Source organism: Girardinichthys multiradiatus, chromosome 2 (assembly GCF_021462225.1).
Source record: "Girardinichthys multiradiatus isolate DD_20200921_A chromosome 2, DD_fGirMul_XY1, whole genome shotgun sequence".
NCBI classification, from domain to species: Eukaryota; Metazoa; Chordata; class Actinopteri; order Cyprinodontiformes; family Goodeidae; genus Girardinichthys; species Girardinichthys multiradiatus.
The window spans coordinates 11,560,935-11,578,782 of NC_061795.1; the positions used below are offsets into that span (position 1 = coordinate 11,560,935).

The window sequence follows — 17,848 nt, forward strand, 5'->3', positions numbered from 1 at the left end:
ATTCAAGACGTACCGCTTATATTTGCACACAAGTGCAAATATGACCACCATGGAACTAATTCAGACACTGAGTTCTGCATGACCCCCTGCAGGGACAACCCAGACAGCTACACATCATGCAACAATTAGGACGTGGAAATACGGTTTGATGGTGCGTCTTTCAATCGCAACTCAGCTGTGTATATAGCTAGATTCTTTATCATATCTGCAATTCTTGAATTATGCTCACATTTCTGCCGAGAATGACAGTGGAACTACAGGGGTTGGACAATGAAACTGAAACACCAGTTTTAGTGTGGGAGGTTTCATGGCTAAATTGGACCAGCCTGGTAGCCATTCTTCATTGATTGCACATTGCACCAGTAAGAGCAGAGTGTGAAGGTTCAATTAGCAGGGTAAGAGCACAGTTTTGTTCAAAATATTAAAATGCATACATGGGTGACATACCAGAGTTCAAAAGAGGACAAATTGTTGGTGCACGCCTTGCTGGCGCATCTGTGATCAAGACAGCAAGTTTTTGTGATGTATCAAGAGCAGGATCCAGGGCAATGTCAGCATACCAAGAAAGACGAACCACATCCAACAGGATTAACTGTGGACGCAAGAGGAAGCTGTCTGAAAGGGATGTTCGGGTGCTAACCCGGATTGTATCCAAAAAACATAAAACCACGGCTGCCCAAATCACGGCAGAATTAAATGTGCACCTCAACTCTCCTGTTTTCACCAGAACTGTCCGTCGGGAGCTCCACAGGGTCAATAAGCATGGCCGGGCTGCTATAGCCAAACCTTTGGTCACTCATGCCAATGCCAAACGTCGGTTTCATTGGTGCAAGGAGTGCAAATCTTGGGCTGTGGACAATGTGAAACTTGTATTGTTCTCTGATGAGTCCACCTTTACTGTTTTCCCCACATCCGGGAGAGTTACGGTGTGGAGAAGCCCCAAAGAAGCGTACCACCCAGACTGTTGCATGCCCAGAGTGAAGCATGGGGGTGGATCAGTGATGGTTTGGGCTGACATATTATGGCATTCCCTTGGCCCAATACTTGTGCTAGATGGGCACGTCACTGCCAAGGACTACCGAACCATTCTTGAGGACCATGTGCATCCAATGGTTCAAACATTGTATCCTGAAGGCGGTGCCGTGTATCAGGATGACAATGCACCAATACATACAGCAAGACTGGTGAAAGAGTGGTTTGATGAACATGAAGGTGAAGTTGAACATCTCCCATGGCCTGCACAGTCACCAGATCTAAATATTATTGAGCCACTTTGGGGCGTTTTGGAGGAGCGAGTCAGGAAACGTTTTCCTCCACCAGTATCACGTAGTGACCTGTCCACTATCCTGTAAGAAGAATGGTTTAAAATCCCTCTGACCACTGTGCAGGACTTGTATATGTCATTCCCAAGACGAATTGACGCTGTATTGGCCGCAAAAGGAGGCCCTACACCCTACTAATAAATTATTGTGGTCTAAAACCAGGTGTTTCAGTTTCATTGTCCAACCCCTGTATATTTAGTAGATCTGACCAAATGTAACTTGTGACAGTCGGGGTCCGCATGCAGATGTTTGTAAACGTTAGGTGGCTATGCTGTTGCCTGTTCAAAACCCAGCTAACGTCACAAATGGTTCTGTAAATTTTTTATCATGCAAACAAAGCCTTGCTTATGTAAGGGGAGCCCTGCAATTGCGCCTTCACGCTACTAAAGACATATTGCTGCACTCGTCATAGAAATTAGAAGGCTGCGCAATTTATACATATGGTTGGTTACTTATGTTATTGTCAGTTTCACTGTAAGGATGTTTGGTGTGGTACTCTGCTTTTGTTTAAAGCATGTGAATAAGGTATAACCATCACTGGCAAGCCTATTAAATATGTCAAATGTGGACAGCAAGTATTTTTCTATTCCATAAAATCAACTTCCAAAAAATTGTATCTAGATTCGAACTGATGCCAGCATCAACTACCAGTTGAGCAGGCACTAACTTCACCACTAGACTATCATGTCGCGAACTCGACAACCATCCTTGCTTTTAATCAGTTCGATATTAACTGTTGACGCTTTTGAGAACAGACTTAGATCAACTGGTCAGTTTGAAACAGTTACAAGAACATTTTTGACGTAATTTGGATGGAAAAGGCTATATACGGGCTGTTTTTTCCTCCTGGTGTCTCTTACGACGGAGTATTAGGGTCACTTGAATAAAGATGAACTTCGTTTTAAGTAAAAGGATGAGAACAAAATATCAATAGTTGAAGATTAAACTGGCACAAAACCTAAAGTAGCAGTGTCTGCTGTAAAAGAGTTAGGAACTTTGGTATTAAAGAAATTATTATTACATAATCCTGTGGAAACACTTTAATCAGCAAAGGAGCTATCCCGACATATCACTGACTGCGAACAGAGCTGTTTAAGGTTCTCATCCTTTCTTCAAACTATTCCCACTTTATTTTTCAGATTTTTTAAATTTCGAGTTGAAGTTCTTTTTCCTCCCCATTTTCTTGTTATTCAATTCTAGGTTTCATTTTCCTTGATTTTGTCATTCTGACACGAACATAAGCCTGTATGGTGAACTGTAACAAGTGACATAAACAGTGGTTTGAAAAAAAAAAAAAGATTTTTATTGCTATTGTTTCAGTCAGTATGTAATTTGAATATACCATATGAGGGAGATATGAGAAAGAAAAAACCCAATCCTTTTAAAACCTTGTATTTTATTTGCCATGGTTTCACACTTATATTGGCTTTCAGGGATTAAGTAGTACTTTGGGATAACCTATTTCGATCTTCCTTTGATGATTTTCAAATTCTCAAACGACGCATAAAACCAGTACAAGTTCTGCGTAATTTACAAGGTCTGTCAGCGATTTTGCAGATATTATTTAAAAAAAAGCAACATACAATATTAAAGCAATAAAAAGTCATTTTAATTAGTTATTCTTTAGATCTTTATGGATAATTTATGGAATCAGATAGTATTTTGCAAAAATTTGTAGTTCTTTAAGTTGAACTCACATTGTTTATTTCCTGGTTCGGTAAAGGGGTCCTAAAAAGCCACATCCACAAAAACATCTGCCTCTCCTAGCTGGCGCCACAAGATAATTTCGCCACCAGTTAATCTATCACTCCGGCACCAGCGGCTCAGTTACCGGTGCTGGCCTGTTATTAATCAGATCAGTAGCTGGCTTCGGAATGGATATAGCCTCCTGCAACAAGGAAGTAGCCACCGCTGGGTGTGCAATAGTCTTAATTTTGGCAATGATACTGCACCATATTACTGGACCATTTTAGGTTTCTTTAAACAAATGGTATATGTAAGTATATCACATTACCAGCATTAATGGAATAAATATGTTGTGGTGAGGTCCTACCTTGCAGTAATAGGGTTGCTCTGAGAGGCAGGACTTGTGGAGTCATGTGACAGAGCAGAGCCTATGGATCCACCAGAGCCCACAGAACCAGAGTGACCCATTGAGTTTTTACTCCCACGAGGTAAAACGTTGTTCCTCTGGTTAGCTGGTTTCACAGTCACAATCAAGTTGTGACTGTTAGCCACCATCATGTCTGTGACCTGAAATGACAGAAAGGCTGTTTAAAAGAGTAGAAATATAACAGTGAAATTATCTGTTATGACTAAGCAACACAAACCCTCCTTTCTACTTTTGAAAGTAAAGTTGGTATGCTAATAGCTAGAGAGCTAAAATCTGTTAATCAGAGTGCAGGCTAGCTAACTGAGCTCAGCTGATTTGGCAGCTAATCTTAGCTTTATTTGTTACTCCAAGGGGAGCATACCGGTAAGACGTCAACGCAGAACCCTTTAAAATGACCCACCATTTGACTATATTATTTTACTGAATTGTTTGCTATTAAATATGTGACATCACACATCAGTAAGGTGGTCTTGATGTGTGGAATGCTGGACCTTGCAGGCACGGGTGGAGTACCATGGAGTGCTACATGGGCATTAGGGGCATTCGTCTTCTGTTTCTGCCCCTGCACCTATGCTGGTCTGGCAGGGGCTGGATGTGTGGGGCCGGTTGAGGGTCAAAGGGACTTAGCTGGGCTCTGATGGGCATCCCTCCCTATTGACCTCCCTGGGGCTAGCTCAAGACATCACATGGGATGTAATGTTCCCCCACTCCTATGTGGAGAGAACCCACTCATGTAAACTCCATGCAGAATGAGCCCAGGCTGGGTATTGAACCCAGGACCTTCTGCTGTGGTACCAAATGCATCACCATTTAGCCCCACATAGGAATTCAGTATCCCTTGTTTTCAAAGGGGAAATGTGTTTTCAAATACAATTTTCTAAGATGCAAAACCCCTGTTGGAACATATTAAACTTGTATTTAGAGGTGGTGCTCTTTATTTAGTTAAAAAGAGATTATTTTCTCAATAACAACAAATAAATGTCACAGACAAGAATATTATATCGGTAATGATGCTACTTGTGTACTCGTACTCGTACTCGTCGCCGCGGGGGCAGCAGACTCAACAGAGACGCCCAGACGTCCCTCTCTCCAGACACCTCCTCCAGCTCCTCCAGGGGGAGCCCAAGGCGTTCCCAGGCCAGCCTAGAGACATAGTCCCTCCAGCGTGTCCTGGGCCGTCCCCTGGGCCTCCTCCCAGTGGGACGTGCCTGGAACACCTCCCGAGGAAGGCGTCCAGGAGGCATCCGGTATAGATGCCCGAGCCACCTCAACTGGCTCCTCTCTAAGGGAGTGTCCGGCCACCCTACGGAGGAAACTCATTTCAGCCGCTTGTATCCGGGATCTCGTTCTTTCGGTCATGACCCAAAGTTCATGGCCATAGGTGAGGGTAGGAACAGTCGAATGCTTTCTCCAGGTCCACAAAACACATGTGGACCGGTTGAGCAAACTCCCACAAACCCTCGAGTACCCTGTAGAGGGTATAGAGCTGGTCCAGTGTTCCACAGCCGGGACGAAAACCACGCTGCTCCTCCTGAAGCCGAGGTTCGATTATCGGTCGGACTCTCCTCTCCAATACCCTGGCGTAGGCCTTACCAGGGAGGCTGAGGAGTGTGATCCCCCCTGTAGTTGGAACACACCCTCCGGTCCCCCACCACCCCAGTCTGCCATTCCAGAGGTACTGTCCCCGACCGCCACGCAATGTTGAAGAGACGTGTCAACCATGACAGCCCTATAACATCCAGAGACTTGAGGTACTCAGGGCGGATCTCATCCACCCCCGAAGCCCTGCCACCACGGAGCTTTTTAACCACCTCGGTGACTTCAGCCTGGGTGATGAAAGAGTTCAACCCCGAGTCCCCAGCCTCTGTTTCCACCACGGAATGCGTGATGGCAGGATTGAGGAGATCCTCGAAGTACTCCTTCCACCGCCCGATAATGTCCTCAGTCGAGGTCAGCAGTCTCCCGCCCCCACTATAAACAGTGTTGGCGAAGCACTGCTTCCCCCTCCTGAGGCGACGGACGGTTTGCCAGAATCGCTTTGAGGCCAACCGGTAGTCCTTCTCCATGGCCTCACCGAACTCCTCCCAGGTCCGAGTTTTTGCCTCTGCCACAGCCCGGGCCGCAGCACGCTTGGCCTCACGGTACCTGTCAGCCGCCTCAGGAGTCCCACAAGCCAACCACAGCCGATAGGACTCCTTCTTCAGCTTAACAGCATCCCTTACTGCCGGTGTCCACCACCGGGTTCTGGGATTGCCGCCGCGACAGGCACCGCAGACCTTACGGCCACAGCTACGGGCAGCAGCATCGACAATAGATGCGGAGAACATGGTCCACTCGGACTCTATGTCTCCAACATCCCCCGGGATCTGGTCGAAGCTCTCCCGGAGGTGGGAGTTGAATACATCCCTGGCCGAGGGCTCTGCCAGGCGTTCCCAGCAGACCCTCACTATGCGCTTGGGCCTGCCAAGTCTGTCCGGCTTTCTCCTCCTCCAGCGGATCCAACTAACCACCAGGTGATGATCAGTGGACAGCTCAGCCCCTCTCTTCACCCGAGTGTCCAAAACATGCGGCCGAAGGTCTGATGATACGACAACAAAGTCGATCATCGACCTCCTGCCTAGGGTGTCCTGGTGCCAAGTCCACTGATGGACACCCTTATGTTTGAACATGGTGTTCGTTATGGACAATCCATGACTAGCACAGAAGTCCAATAACAAAACACCACTCGGATTCAGATCGGGGAGGCCATTCCTCCCGATCACACCTCTCCAGGTGTCACTGTCGTTCCCCACGTGGGCGTTGAAGTCCCCCAGCAGAATAATGGAGTCCCCGGGAGGGGCACTATCCAGCACCCCCGACAGGGACGCCAAGAAGGCCGGGTACTCTGCACTGCCACTCGGCCCGTAGGCTGAAATGATAGTCAGAGACTTCTCCCCAACCCGAAGGCGCAGGGAAACGACCCTCTCATCCACTGGGGTAAACCCCAACACGAGACGGCTGAGCTGGGGGGCAACAAGCAAACCCACACCAGCCCGCCGCCTCTCCCCGTGGGCCACTCCAGAGTAGAACAGAGTCCAACCCCTCTCAAGGAAATGGGTTCCAGAGCCCACGCTGTGCGTAGAGGCGAGCCCAACTATTTCTAGTCGATATCTCTCGACCTCCCGCACAAGCTCAGGCTCCTTCCTCCCCAGCGAGGTGACATTCCACGTCCCTAGAGCCAGCCTAAGCATCCGGGGATCGGGCCGCTGAGGTCTCCACCTTCGTCCGCCACCCAATCCTCTTTGCACCGGTCCCTCATGGTTCCCCCTGCAGGTGGTGGGCCCACTGGGGGATGGCCTCGCGTCTCTCGTTCGGGCTTGGCCCGGCCGGGTCCCGCGAGGAGCAACCCGGCCACCAGGCGCTCTCCGACGAGTCCCGACCCCAGGCCTGGCTCCAGGGTGGGACCCCGGCTCCGCCGTACCGGGCGACGTCACGTGCCTCAATATTTTATTCTTCATGAGGGATTCTTGAACCACCACCTTAACGTGGTGGAGGGGTTTGAGTGCTCAAATGATCCTAGAGGCTATGTTGTCTGGGGCCTAAATGCCCCTGGTAGGGTCATGGCAAACAGGCTCTAGGTGACGGGTCAGACAAAGAGTGGTTCAAGAATCCCTCATGCTACTTGTGTTTTAAAAGAAATTAGGTCATGTTAAACAGTTTTATTTTAAATTAATGTGGTAATGGTAATTTTGTGGTAAAGCGGGGTATCCTCACTCAAGGTTATCATACCCTAGAAATATCATACCATGCTTATTTCATTTAGCTAAACTATGGCTTATCAGGTTTTTTTTTACATATGTTTTAGGAATAATTTAATTTAATAATAATAAACATTTTCCATTCTCATAGATTAATTTATTTGAATTGTATGGTATTGATAAAACTTTGTATTGTACTGCATTTCCATTTATTTTGGTTCTGAACTCATAACAGATTCTGATCCATGAAGTGACATGACTACACAGATTAGCAGTATACTAGAATTGTATAGAAGAGTAGAATATGGCAAATGACTTGAAAAAGTTGGTTTTCAAAACAGATACAAAACATCCCACTGGTCGTTATGAACTGTCTCATGGTTAGTAGTAGACAGCACCATGTAGATATATCTGCATTTTTAGGCCCGAGCAGGAAGCCTGTAAGGGCCTATTGTAATCGTAGTGTTTCTTATTAGCCCCGAGTAGGAAGCCTGCAGAGGCCTATTTTAATCGTAGGATTTCTTATTATAAGGCCCGAGCAGGAAGGCTGCAAATTGTAATCAGTATTTCTTTTTAGGCCCGAGCAGGAAGCCTGCAAGAGCCTATTGTAATAGTAGGATTTCTTATTAGGCCCGAGCTGGAAGCCTGCAAGGGCCTATTGTAATCGTACTGTTTCTTATTATTAGACCCGGGAAGGAAGGCTGCATGGGCCTATTGTTATCGTAGTGTTTCTTGTTTATTTTTTAATTGTTTGTTATTATTTTGTTGCATCTTTGCCGGGCAATTAGGGGACTTTGCCAAGGCCCTAGATGCACACGATTTTACCCATAATTGTCCCCCACATGAAATTTTCGTTCTTTAATGTTGTCGTCAGTGGCGCGGCCCAAACCTCTTAGCCAAACCCTAAATGTGAGATAGGCCAAACCGTAACTCGTAGAGATCTGAAATTTGGCACAATGGTAGAGCTCCTCAAACCAAGAAATAAAAGTCTGTTGGGGGTATGCCCTAAAATGCACAGGAAGTCGGCCATTTTGGATCAAAGGCAAATTTTTGCCAGTTTTTCACTTTTACTAACCTCGAACTTTAACAAACTCAGCTTCATATTTGGTTAATATGAAGTTAAGGCAGGGGGATTCAAAGTTTTAAAAATCGTGAGTTTTCGACCATGTTTAGGGGGCGTGGCCAGGGCACGAACTTGGTGTTTGCACCCAAAGTGAAAAAAATGCAAAAACTTTCCTAAAGAAATGACAAATCACACCAAAGGTGGCATGAAGGAAGACCTTCTGGTTCCCAACAATCCTATGGGGTCATATGCTGACATCATCAAAGCCCCGCCCCCTTAGACCAGGAAGTCACTTTTTTACTGGGAAAGGTTGCTATCTGGCTGTCTACACTCAAACCGCTTCAAACTATGTCAGGTGACTGATAACTAGTGGGTCTAACTGCGTTTGAAGCACAGTGACTTTTCATTGAAGGGCATTGCCGTGGAGTGCAGAAGTCATGCCATATCCACATGTTTGGCTCTAATTTTGACATAGATCATCTGAACAGCACCAAACTTAATATGATTGATCCTAGTCCAGTCCCCAAAAGAGATCTGATGAGATATTTGGTGAGTGTGGCCTAATTTTTCCTCAGTGCCCCCTAGAAGACTTTGAACAATCAGCCCCAAGCCATGCGTTGACCGAGGATTATGAAATTTGGTTCACATATGTAATTTCTCAGGACCTACAAAAAAGTATCTTGGAGAGTTGGTACAAACCACACAGGAAGTTGGCCAATTCGGATTGAAGTTGCAATTTTGACCCCAGTTTTGCCATTTCTAGCCCGCATATCTTAGCAAACTCCTCCTACAGCGTTTGACTTAGAGACTTGAAAATCACTCAGTATACACTTAAGGCACTGGGGATCAAAAGTTATCAAAAGCTTTTGGATACATGAAAGCGTGTTTGCGTGGCCTAGCTTTAAAATATGACTTCTCACTATATAAGACTAAATTGATATAGCTCCTACAAGGAAAGTCACAGAGACCTGAAACCTTCTAAGATAGATCTGCCTCTGGGACTTAATATTCACTGATCAGATGGTGACAATAAACAAGTGAGTGGGCATCTGGAAGGTCGGATTTCGACCAAATTTTGAACACTTCTCGCTGGAGCTGAACTCTACATGACCAAAGATCATATGACAGGTCGCTCACAGTGCCACCTAGTGGGGATGTGTGGAATCGAATGGCAGCCATGTCGGTGGCGTACAGGTGGCAATGTCAGACTCCCGCAGTCGCTGCACAGGCCGAGTGGTGCTGAGTTGCAAGGGCCTACAATGCTGCTTGTACCTTTGATTAAGAATGAAATTTGACCAAAACTGGAAAGGTATAAAAGGCCAAAGAGTCTTTGCCAAAGGGGAAAAATAACCTTTTTTCAATGAAAAGAAAACAGGAACAAAAAAACTTTAAAAAACAAACTACATAGTGCAGCCCCAGGGTGGCAGTATCTATTTCTTGTTTTAATTTTGTAGCAGAAACTACCTGTCCTAACTGGAAACACAACTCATATGAAGTTTTTCTCTAAGCTTTCCAGGCCTTTCCAATGGTCCAAAATGCGACAATGTTGGTTTATTTAACCCCCCTTCTACCCACTGTCTGCTAGAAATAAAACCCTGTTTCCTGTGACTCTGAACACACTCTAGCCTTAGATGGAACTTGATGTTAGTGATAGCTTTAAAAATAAAGGGGCTCTTTTCATAAAAAAGACAATAAATTTTGTACAACTACAGTAAAAGTTTCTAGCTCTTAACTGCCCTTGTTGCTATTCAGGAACACAGGAGTCTAGTTTTATATGTAAAAGAACTGATGTATACCTTTTTTTCATCTGAACTGATTAATAAGGAACCTTCTGGAAACCTCTGGGGGGATTTTGGTGTCCCTGTGGGTTTGCTTGCCATTTCGGATCTCATACGTCCAGTAGACCGATAGGTGGCAAGCGACAGAGCAACATCTGTGTGAATACCAGGATGCAGGTTTTCTGCACTAGGGGTTTTCATTTGTTCAAAGTAAGCACCGACTTATTTAAGGTGGACTTGAAGATATGGTGGCTCAACATAAATGCAGATTATCTTACCAGGCTATCTTTTAGGTGTTACTAAAATGCAGTTAAAAACTTCCGATTTTCCATCAATTACTACTGAACAAAAAATGCAGACTTTTTCCTTCAACAAACAGGCACATTTTGCAGGAATGCTCTTAAACCTCCAAACAGGAAAATTATTTTCACTGTCTATTTCAATGTCCTGCTTACCATGCTGGGCACTAAATGCTTTATTTTGAAATATGGTGTATTTGTGCAATTTCTTTAATGAACTATAGAGTGCAAACTATTTAAAACCATTGACCTTTTTCATTACCAATCTTTACATTTTAGCCCTTCTAGAACATGTTATCATCCTGTGTAATTGTTCTCTTTATGTATGAGCCTTAAGCTAAAGTTTTAATGTCTTCACTGAGCTTACCTGATCTAAAGATTTTCCTGCTACATCGATGCCATTGACTTCGAGGATTTCATCATTAACAGCTAGTAATCCTGTGCTCTCTGCGAGCCCACCCCTCACCAAACGAGATATGAAGACCCCTGGAACCTATACAAAGACAAAAAAAGTGCAAATATTATGCAACAGATAAAGAGTATATCCTAATATCTGATCACCAGCTATAGGTGCAGTATGAAACTGCCAATTCTGGTTGATTTCAGAAAGCAATAATATGCTCTAAGGATCCTTATTAAGCACAGATGGGAAATGTTATTGCAGCTAACAGTGAAGCATGACATTTAAAAACATGATTATGCAACACACATACTGGACACCATATGGAGTGTCTAGGAAAAATGATTTTGAACCATTTTGTTCCAACACAGAAGGGATGTTTTATTTATAAGGTATAGTGAGAGCTCTCCTCAGTGGACGACCTGCTAAAATCAATCTGATCTCATCAAAAAGTAATTGAGCTTCTAGAAGGAAGGTTCAGCAACTGAGCCCAACATGCTCACAATATTCTTCATATAAGTTTTGTGTTTAGCACAAAGTGTCCAGTACCAATATATAAAAAAAAGACATAACGGCCTCTCACAGATGAGAATATCATTCTGATAAAAGTGCATTTTCTAATGTCTCTATATGTCAAATAAATGTTTAGGCACAGTTTACTGTCAACCACTGACCCCAGGTGTTTAACCTGTAGCTCTCTCTCTCAAAAGTTTGCTCATTAAGAAAAACAGGCAGGATGACAGAAAGTATTTTCTAAAATCAGAATATAGCCATTTAAACAGCGTGAAAGATGGAATTGTACCAAAAACACAAACTATAATCGTTTTGGGAGAATCGTAAATGTCAAGAGCATTTTAGGCATTATCAGGAACTCCTGCTTTTAAACAGAGAAAAATAATTATTAGTCTCAAAACATTTCCAGAATGGATAAAATGGGCTCTCTATGTATAACAGTATTTCATGCATTGGTAAAAAGGTATAAAATTGGTAAAAAGACAAAATTTTTACAAATCATTTAAATATATCTAGTTAATATAGAACAGAGGAAACAAATAAATAACAGATAAGCCAGTATTTGTGAACTGAAATCATTTCAACACCATTTATGGTGCTCAGAGGTCATTATGCTAATAGACAATTGGAGTCTCACCTTCTCTACACCCTGTGCTGTCACCCGCACGCTCACCCCGTCCCGGATGTAGAAGCCCAAAGGTTTTTTGGAGCCATACTTGTGAAGTCGTACACGCCTATGTGTCTCAGGTAAAATGTCTACATCAATAATGGATGAGATCTGTCTGAAGTCCTGTGGCGGGCCAATCATGAGGCCTGATTTGCTCTTTGAGTGAATAGAGCCAGAACCTGCTGGGCGCAGTCCTGTTAAACCCAGTCCTTTTCTGCGTCTCTGGAGAGAGTTGGTGGTGTAAATGTTAGAATCACCCTCTAGACGAAAACACACACAAGAAAGAGGAGAATTAGGATTAGACAACAACCACATGTTTAACTTTTAATATATTTAACAAGGCTTCAAAAATATATTTGCCTCTTTACATCTTTCTTCTGATTTACCTTTTTTGTTTATGCTTTTGTTCCCAAATGTTAAAACTGGGAAAAAATAATCTGAGTAAATACAAAAAAAGCAACTTTAAAATGATTAATTACTAAAGGAAGAAATTGTATACAAACCAACCTGACCTTTTGGGAAAAAGTAACTGCACCTTGTTAAATCATAAATTAACTGTGCAAATTTTTGGAAAAGCTGAATTCAGATTCATTAGTTACACCCTGGATTGTTGCCAGACCTGTAGATTCCAGAGTTACCCTAAATAGAACATGTCTATCAACAGGCTAAAGGGCCTCAAAAAGTAACACATTATGGTCTAATCTAAGGAAATTCCGTAACAGATAGCATGGTCACTGACATTAGTCTGGAAATGGTCACAAAATATCGTAATTAACTTTCTAGTCCATATCACCTATCCCTAGTGTTCATGATCTAACAATGAGAAAGAGTCTGGGCAGAAATGGCATCTATAGAAGAGTTCCCAGATAAAAACTACTGTTGACCGCATTGAACGCAAAAGTCCTTTTTGGTAAAAAATATCTTATTGAACCACCACCTTAACGTGGTGGAGGGGTTTGAGTGCTCGAATGATCCTAGAGGCAATGTTGTCTGGGGCTTAAATGCCCCTGGTATGGTCTCCAATGGCAAACAGGCTCTAGGTGACGGAGCCTCTAGACAAAGAGCGGTTCAAGAACCCCTCATGACGACTACGAAATCGAGGCATGTGACGTTGCCCGGTACGGCGGAGCCGGGGTCCCACCCTGGAGCCAGGCCTGGGGTCGGGACTCGTCGGAGAGCACCTGGTGGCTAGTTTGCTCCTCGCGGGACCCGGCCGGGCCAAGCCCGAAAGAGAGACGCGAGACCATCCCCCAGTGGGCCCACCACCTGCAGGGGGAACTGTGAGGGGTGTGGCGGCGGACGAAGGTGTAGACCTCGACGGCCCGATCCCCGGATGCTTAGGCTGGCTCTAGGGACGTGGAATGCTCCTTCCCCCCCAGCGAGGTGGGGGGGAAGGAGCTGGAGCTTGTGCGGGAGGTCGAGAGATATCGACTAGAAATAGTCGGGCTCGCCTCCACGCACAGCGTGGGCTCTGGAACCCATCTCCTCGAGAGGGGCTGGACTCTCTTCTACTCTGGAGTGGCCCACGGGGAGAGGCGGCGGGCTGGGGTGGGTTTGCTTGTCGCTGGGGGACTTCAACGCCCACGTGGGAAACGACAGTGACACCTGGAGAGGCGTGATCGGGAGGAATGGCCTCCCCGATCTGAATCCGAGCAGTGTTGTGTTATTGGACTTCTGTGCTAGTCACGGATTGTCCATAATGAACACCATGTTCATACATAAGGGTGTCCATCAGTGCACTTGGCACCAGGACAACCTAGGCAGGAGGTCAATGATCCGACTTTGTTGGCATGTTTTGGACACTCGGGTGAAGAGAGGGGCTGAGCTGTCCACTGATCACCACCTGGTGGTGAGTTGGATCCGCTGGGGGAGGAGACAGCCGGACAGACTTGGCAGGCCCAAGCGCATAGTGAGGGTCTGCTGGGAATGTCTGGCGGACCCCTTGTCCAGGGATGTATTCAACTCTCACCTCCGGGAGAGCTTTGACCAGATTCCGAGGGATGTTGGAGACATAGAGTCCGAGTGGACCATGTTCTCCGCATCTATTGTCGATGCTGCCGCACGTAGCTGCGGCCGTAAGGTCCGCGGTGCCTGTCGCGGCGGCAATCCCCGAACCCGGTGGTGGACACCGGCAGTAAGGGACGCTGTCAAGCTGAAGAAGGAGTCCTATTGGATGTGGTTGGCTTGTGGGACTCCTGAGGCGGCTGACGGGTACCGTGGGGCCAAGCGTGCCGCGGCCCAGGCGGTGGCAGAGGCAAAAACTCGGACCTTGGAGGAGTTCGGTGAGGCCATGGAGAAGGACTAACGGTTGGCCCCGAAGCGATACTGGCAAACCGTCTGGCGCCTCAGGAGGGGGAAGCAGTGTCTCGCCAACACTGTTTACAGTGGGGGTGGGGAACTGCTGACCTCGACTGGGGACATTATCGGGCGGTGGAAGGAGTACTTTGAGGATCTCCTCAATCCTGCCATCACGCATTCCCTGGTGGAAACAGAGGCTGGGGACTCGGGGTTGGACTCTTTCATCACCCAGGCTGAAGTCACCGAGGTGGTTAAAAAGCTCCGCGGTGGCAGGGCTTCGGGGTTGGATGAGATCCGCCCTGAGTACCTCAAGTCTTTGGATATTGTGGGGCTGTCATGGTTGACACGCCTCTTCAACATTGCGTGGCGGACGGGGACAGTGCCTCTGGATTGGCAGACTGGGGTGGTGGTCCCCCTACATAAGAAGGGTGACCGGAGGGTGTGTTCCAACTACAGGGGGATCACACTCCTCAGCCTCCCTGGTAAGGCCTACGCCAGGGTATTGGAGAGGAGAGTCCGGCCGATAGTCGAACCCCGGCTTCAGGAGGAGCATTGTGGTTTTAGTCCCAGCCGTGGAACACTGGACCAGCTCTATACCCTCTACAGGGTACTCGAGGGTTCGTGGGAGTTTGCCCAACCGGTCCACATGTGTTTTGTGGACCTGGAGAAAGCATTCGACTGTGTCCCTCTTGATGCCCTGTGGTGGGTGCTCCACGAGTATGGAATCGGGGGCCCTTTACTAGGGGCCATCCGGTCTCTGTACAAGCGGAGCAGGAGTTTGGTTCGCATTGCCGGTACTAAGTCGGACCTGTTGGACTCCGGCAGGGCTGCCCTTTGTCACCTGTCCTGTTCATAACTTTTATGGACAGGATTTCTAGGCGCAGCCAAGGGTCGGAGGGGGTCTGGTTAGGGGACCAGAGGATTTCGTCTCTTCTTTTTGCAGATGATGTGGTCCTGCTGGCCCCCTCTAGCCAAGACCTACAGCACGCACTGGGCCGGTTCGCAGCCGAATGTGAAGCGGCAGGGATGAAAATCAGCTCCTCCAAGTCTGAGGCAATGGTTCTCGACCGGAAAATAGTGGCTTGTCCTCTTCAGGTTGGAGGGGAGTTCCTGCCTCAAGTGGAGGAGTTTAAGTATCTCGGGGTCTTGTTCACGAGTGAGGGAAGAATGGAGCGGGAGATCGACAGACGGATCGGTGCGGCTGCCACAGTAATGGGGGCACTGTGCCGGTCCGTTGTGGTGAAGAGAGAGCTGAGCCGAAAAGCGAAGCTCTTGATTTACCGGTCGGTCTACGTTCCTACCCTCACCTATGGCCATGAACTTTGGGTAATGACCGAAAGAACGAGATCCCGGATACAAGCGGCTGAAATGAGCTTCCTCCGTAGGGTGGCCGGGCACTCCCTTAGAGATAGGGTGAGGAGCTTAGCCATCCGGGAGGGGCTCGGAGTAGAGCCGCTGCTCCTCCACATCGAGAGGAGCCAGTTGAGGTGGCTCGGGCATCTATACCGGATGCCTCCTGGACGCCTTCCTCGGGAGGTGTTCCAGGCAAGTCCCACCGGGAGGAGGCCCAGGGGTTGGCCCAGGACACGCTGGAGGGACTATGTCTCTCGGCTGGCCTGGGAACGCCTTGGGCTCCCCCCGGAGGAGCTGGAGGAGGTGTCTGGGGAGATGGATGTCTGGGCGTCGCTGCTGAGTCTGCAGCCCCCGCGACCCGGATAAAGCGGAAGACTCTCTCAGGTACAGAAAAGGGAAAGAGTGTGCTTTACTGATATATATATATATATATATATATGTGTGTGTGTGTATATATATATATATATATATATATATATATATACATATATGCTATAGTATGATAGCTGAGTGACTTTTGGTGGTTCATTTCAACATCTGCAGCTGTGTTTTGTGCTCTAGAGTTATATCCCACCTGTTTTACTTTAAATATCTGTATAAAAATTCAATTCAATTCAGTTTATTTATATAGCGCCAATTCACAACACATGTTGTCTCAAGGCACTTTACAAAAGTGAGGTACATACATTCCAATTAATCCTAACCATTGAACAGTGCAGTCAGATTCAGTTATTTATTCAAATTGGACAAAACGTTTTTCTATCTAAGGAAACCCAGCAGATTGCATCGAGTCAGAGACTTGTAGCAGTCACTCCTCCTGGATGAGCATGTAGCGACAGCAGACAGTCACTGATGTTGACTTTGCAGCAATCCCTCATACTGAGCATGCATGTAGTGACAGTGGAGAGGAAAAACTCCCTTTTAACAGGAAGAAACCTCCAGCAGAACCAGGCTCAGTGTGTTTTTCCAAAGTCAAAGATTATCTAGAATGACATTTTAATGTCCTATGGGGGGCCCAAAGTGTTTATAAAATATTTATCCAAATTATTGAGAAAGTAGGTCATGTCGTCAGTATCATTTTCAGTCTTTTCATGCTTCTATACAAGGCTCAAATATCAGTATGTAAGTAGCTGTTATAAGATTGTTTCCGTTGTGTCAAGGAGCTTAATTTGTGAGAGAAGAGATTACCCTGCTAACTGTTAGATAAAAAGGTTCAAATCCTTCCATAGAATGTTACAAATGTCTGGCGTGAAGTCCTACATGCAGAACTGAGACCTTTCCTTCTACCTTGTTGCTCCCTGGATGACTTTTTGCCCTGTACCCAATTGCATCTAATCTTTGATTCAGAATGCACCATCTACCTGTTGGTCTTATTGTAGAGGGTGAAAACGTTCAGAGGGAATGCTTTTTTTTTTTTTTACTTCGTCCTGTCAGGCAGAGTTGTTGTCTGAGTGCCAATAAAAAGCCCAACAGATTTACTTCCACAAGTGGAGCATTACAGCTGACGCTTTAAATCACTGCTTGATAGTTATAAAAGAAACTTTATTAGAAACTGCTTTGGGATTATTTCAATTGTTACAGACACAGAAACAAAAAATAAGAAGCACGAAAAAGAGAGAGGAGGCAAAAAAGAAATAGGCAAAGAAGGAGAAAAGAATGGCGGAGAGAAAGAAGGATGTAGAGATTACAAGATAACAGCCTGCTTGCTTCTACACCTGCAGAAACATATATAATAACAGCATTGTTACCAAAACGTGCAAGGTACTTATGAATGCAAGATGTATTTAGTGGTAACTACAGCTCAATATAGAACATTTGCGTATCTGTTAACACCTGAACCTAAACAACTGTGGGTTTGAGTGCATGCTTGCTTGTGTATACAACGGTTTCTCCATAAAAATACACAATAGCAAGTGCGAGGAGCAAATTTACAACACATGTTGCCCCCCGGACCCCGACTCACCGCTCCGACCCCACTCCCCAACGACCCTAATCCTCATCGGGAGAGGGGCCATGGAGGGGCCATGTACAAAAGAGGGGCTTACCTGATCCAAACAAGCCCGCCAACCATAGCCGCCACAGGATGAAACGGTCCCAACCCCCCAATGAATCCTGATCTGAACCTCATGAGCCCCCCAACCCCCATGATCCCTAACATGAATTCCCCCACAGGGCCACCCCAAACCAGGACACAGGTATTGAACACATGCCCCTGACCCCAAACTCCATGAATCCCCTCCCCACAGGGGAACACCTCCACAGGTGAGCTCCATCCCCGAAAAGCCGAGAAAGACACACCCACACA

The 17,848-nt window shown here is 46.2% G+C and overlaps 1 protein-coding gene across 2 annotated transcripts in view; it reads right to left on the reverse strand.

Annotated features, from left to right (window-relative positions):
* The window catches only part of pard6a (par-6 family cell polarity regulator alpha), a 60,142-nt gene that overhangs the window by 29,880 nt on the left and 12,414 nt on the right, over positions 1-17,848 (reverse strand). For both annotated transcript variants that reach the window (XM_047392732.1, XM_047392726.1), the window contains exons 3-5: positions 11,863-12,152; positions 10,680-10,805; positions 3,376-3,575 (exon numbers count right to left, since the gene is read on the reverse strand). In XM_047392732.1, the coding sequence (XP_047248688.1) occupies positions 3,376-3,575; positions 10,680-10,805; positions 11,863-12,152 (616 nt within the window). The remainder of the gene's footprint in view (positions 1-3,375; positions 3,576-10,679; positions 10,806-11,862; positions 12,153-17,848) is intronic.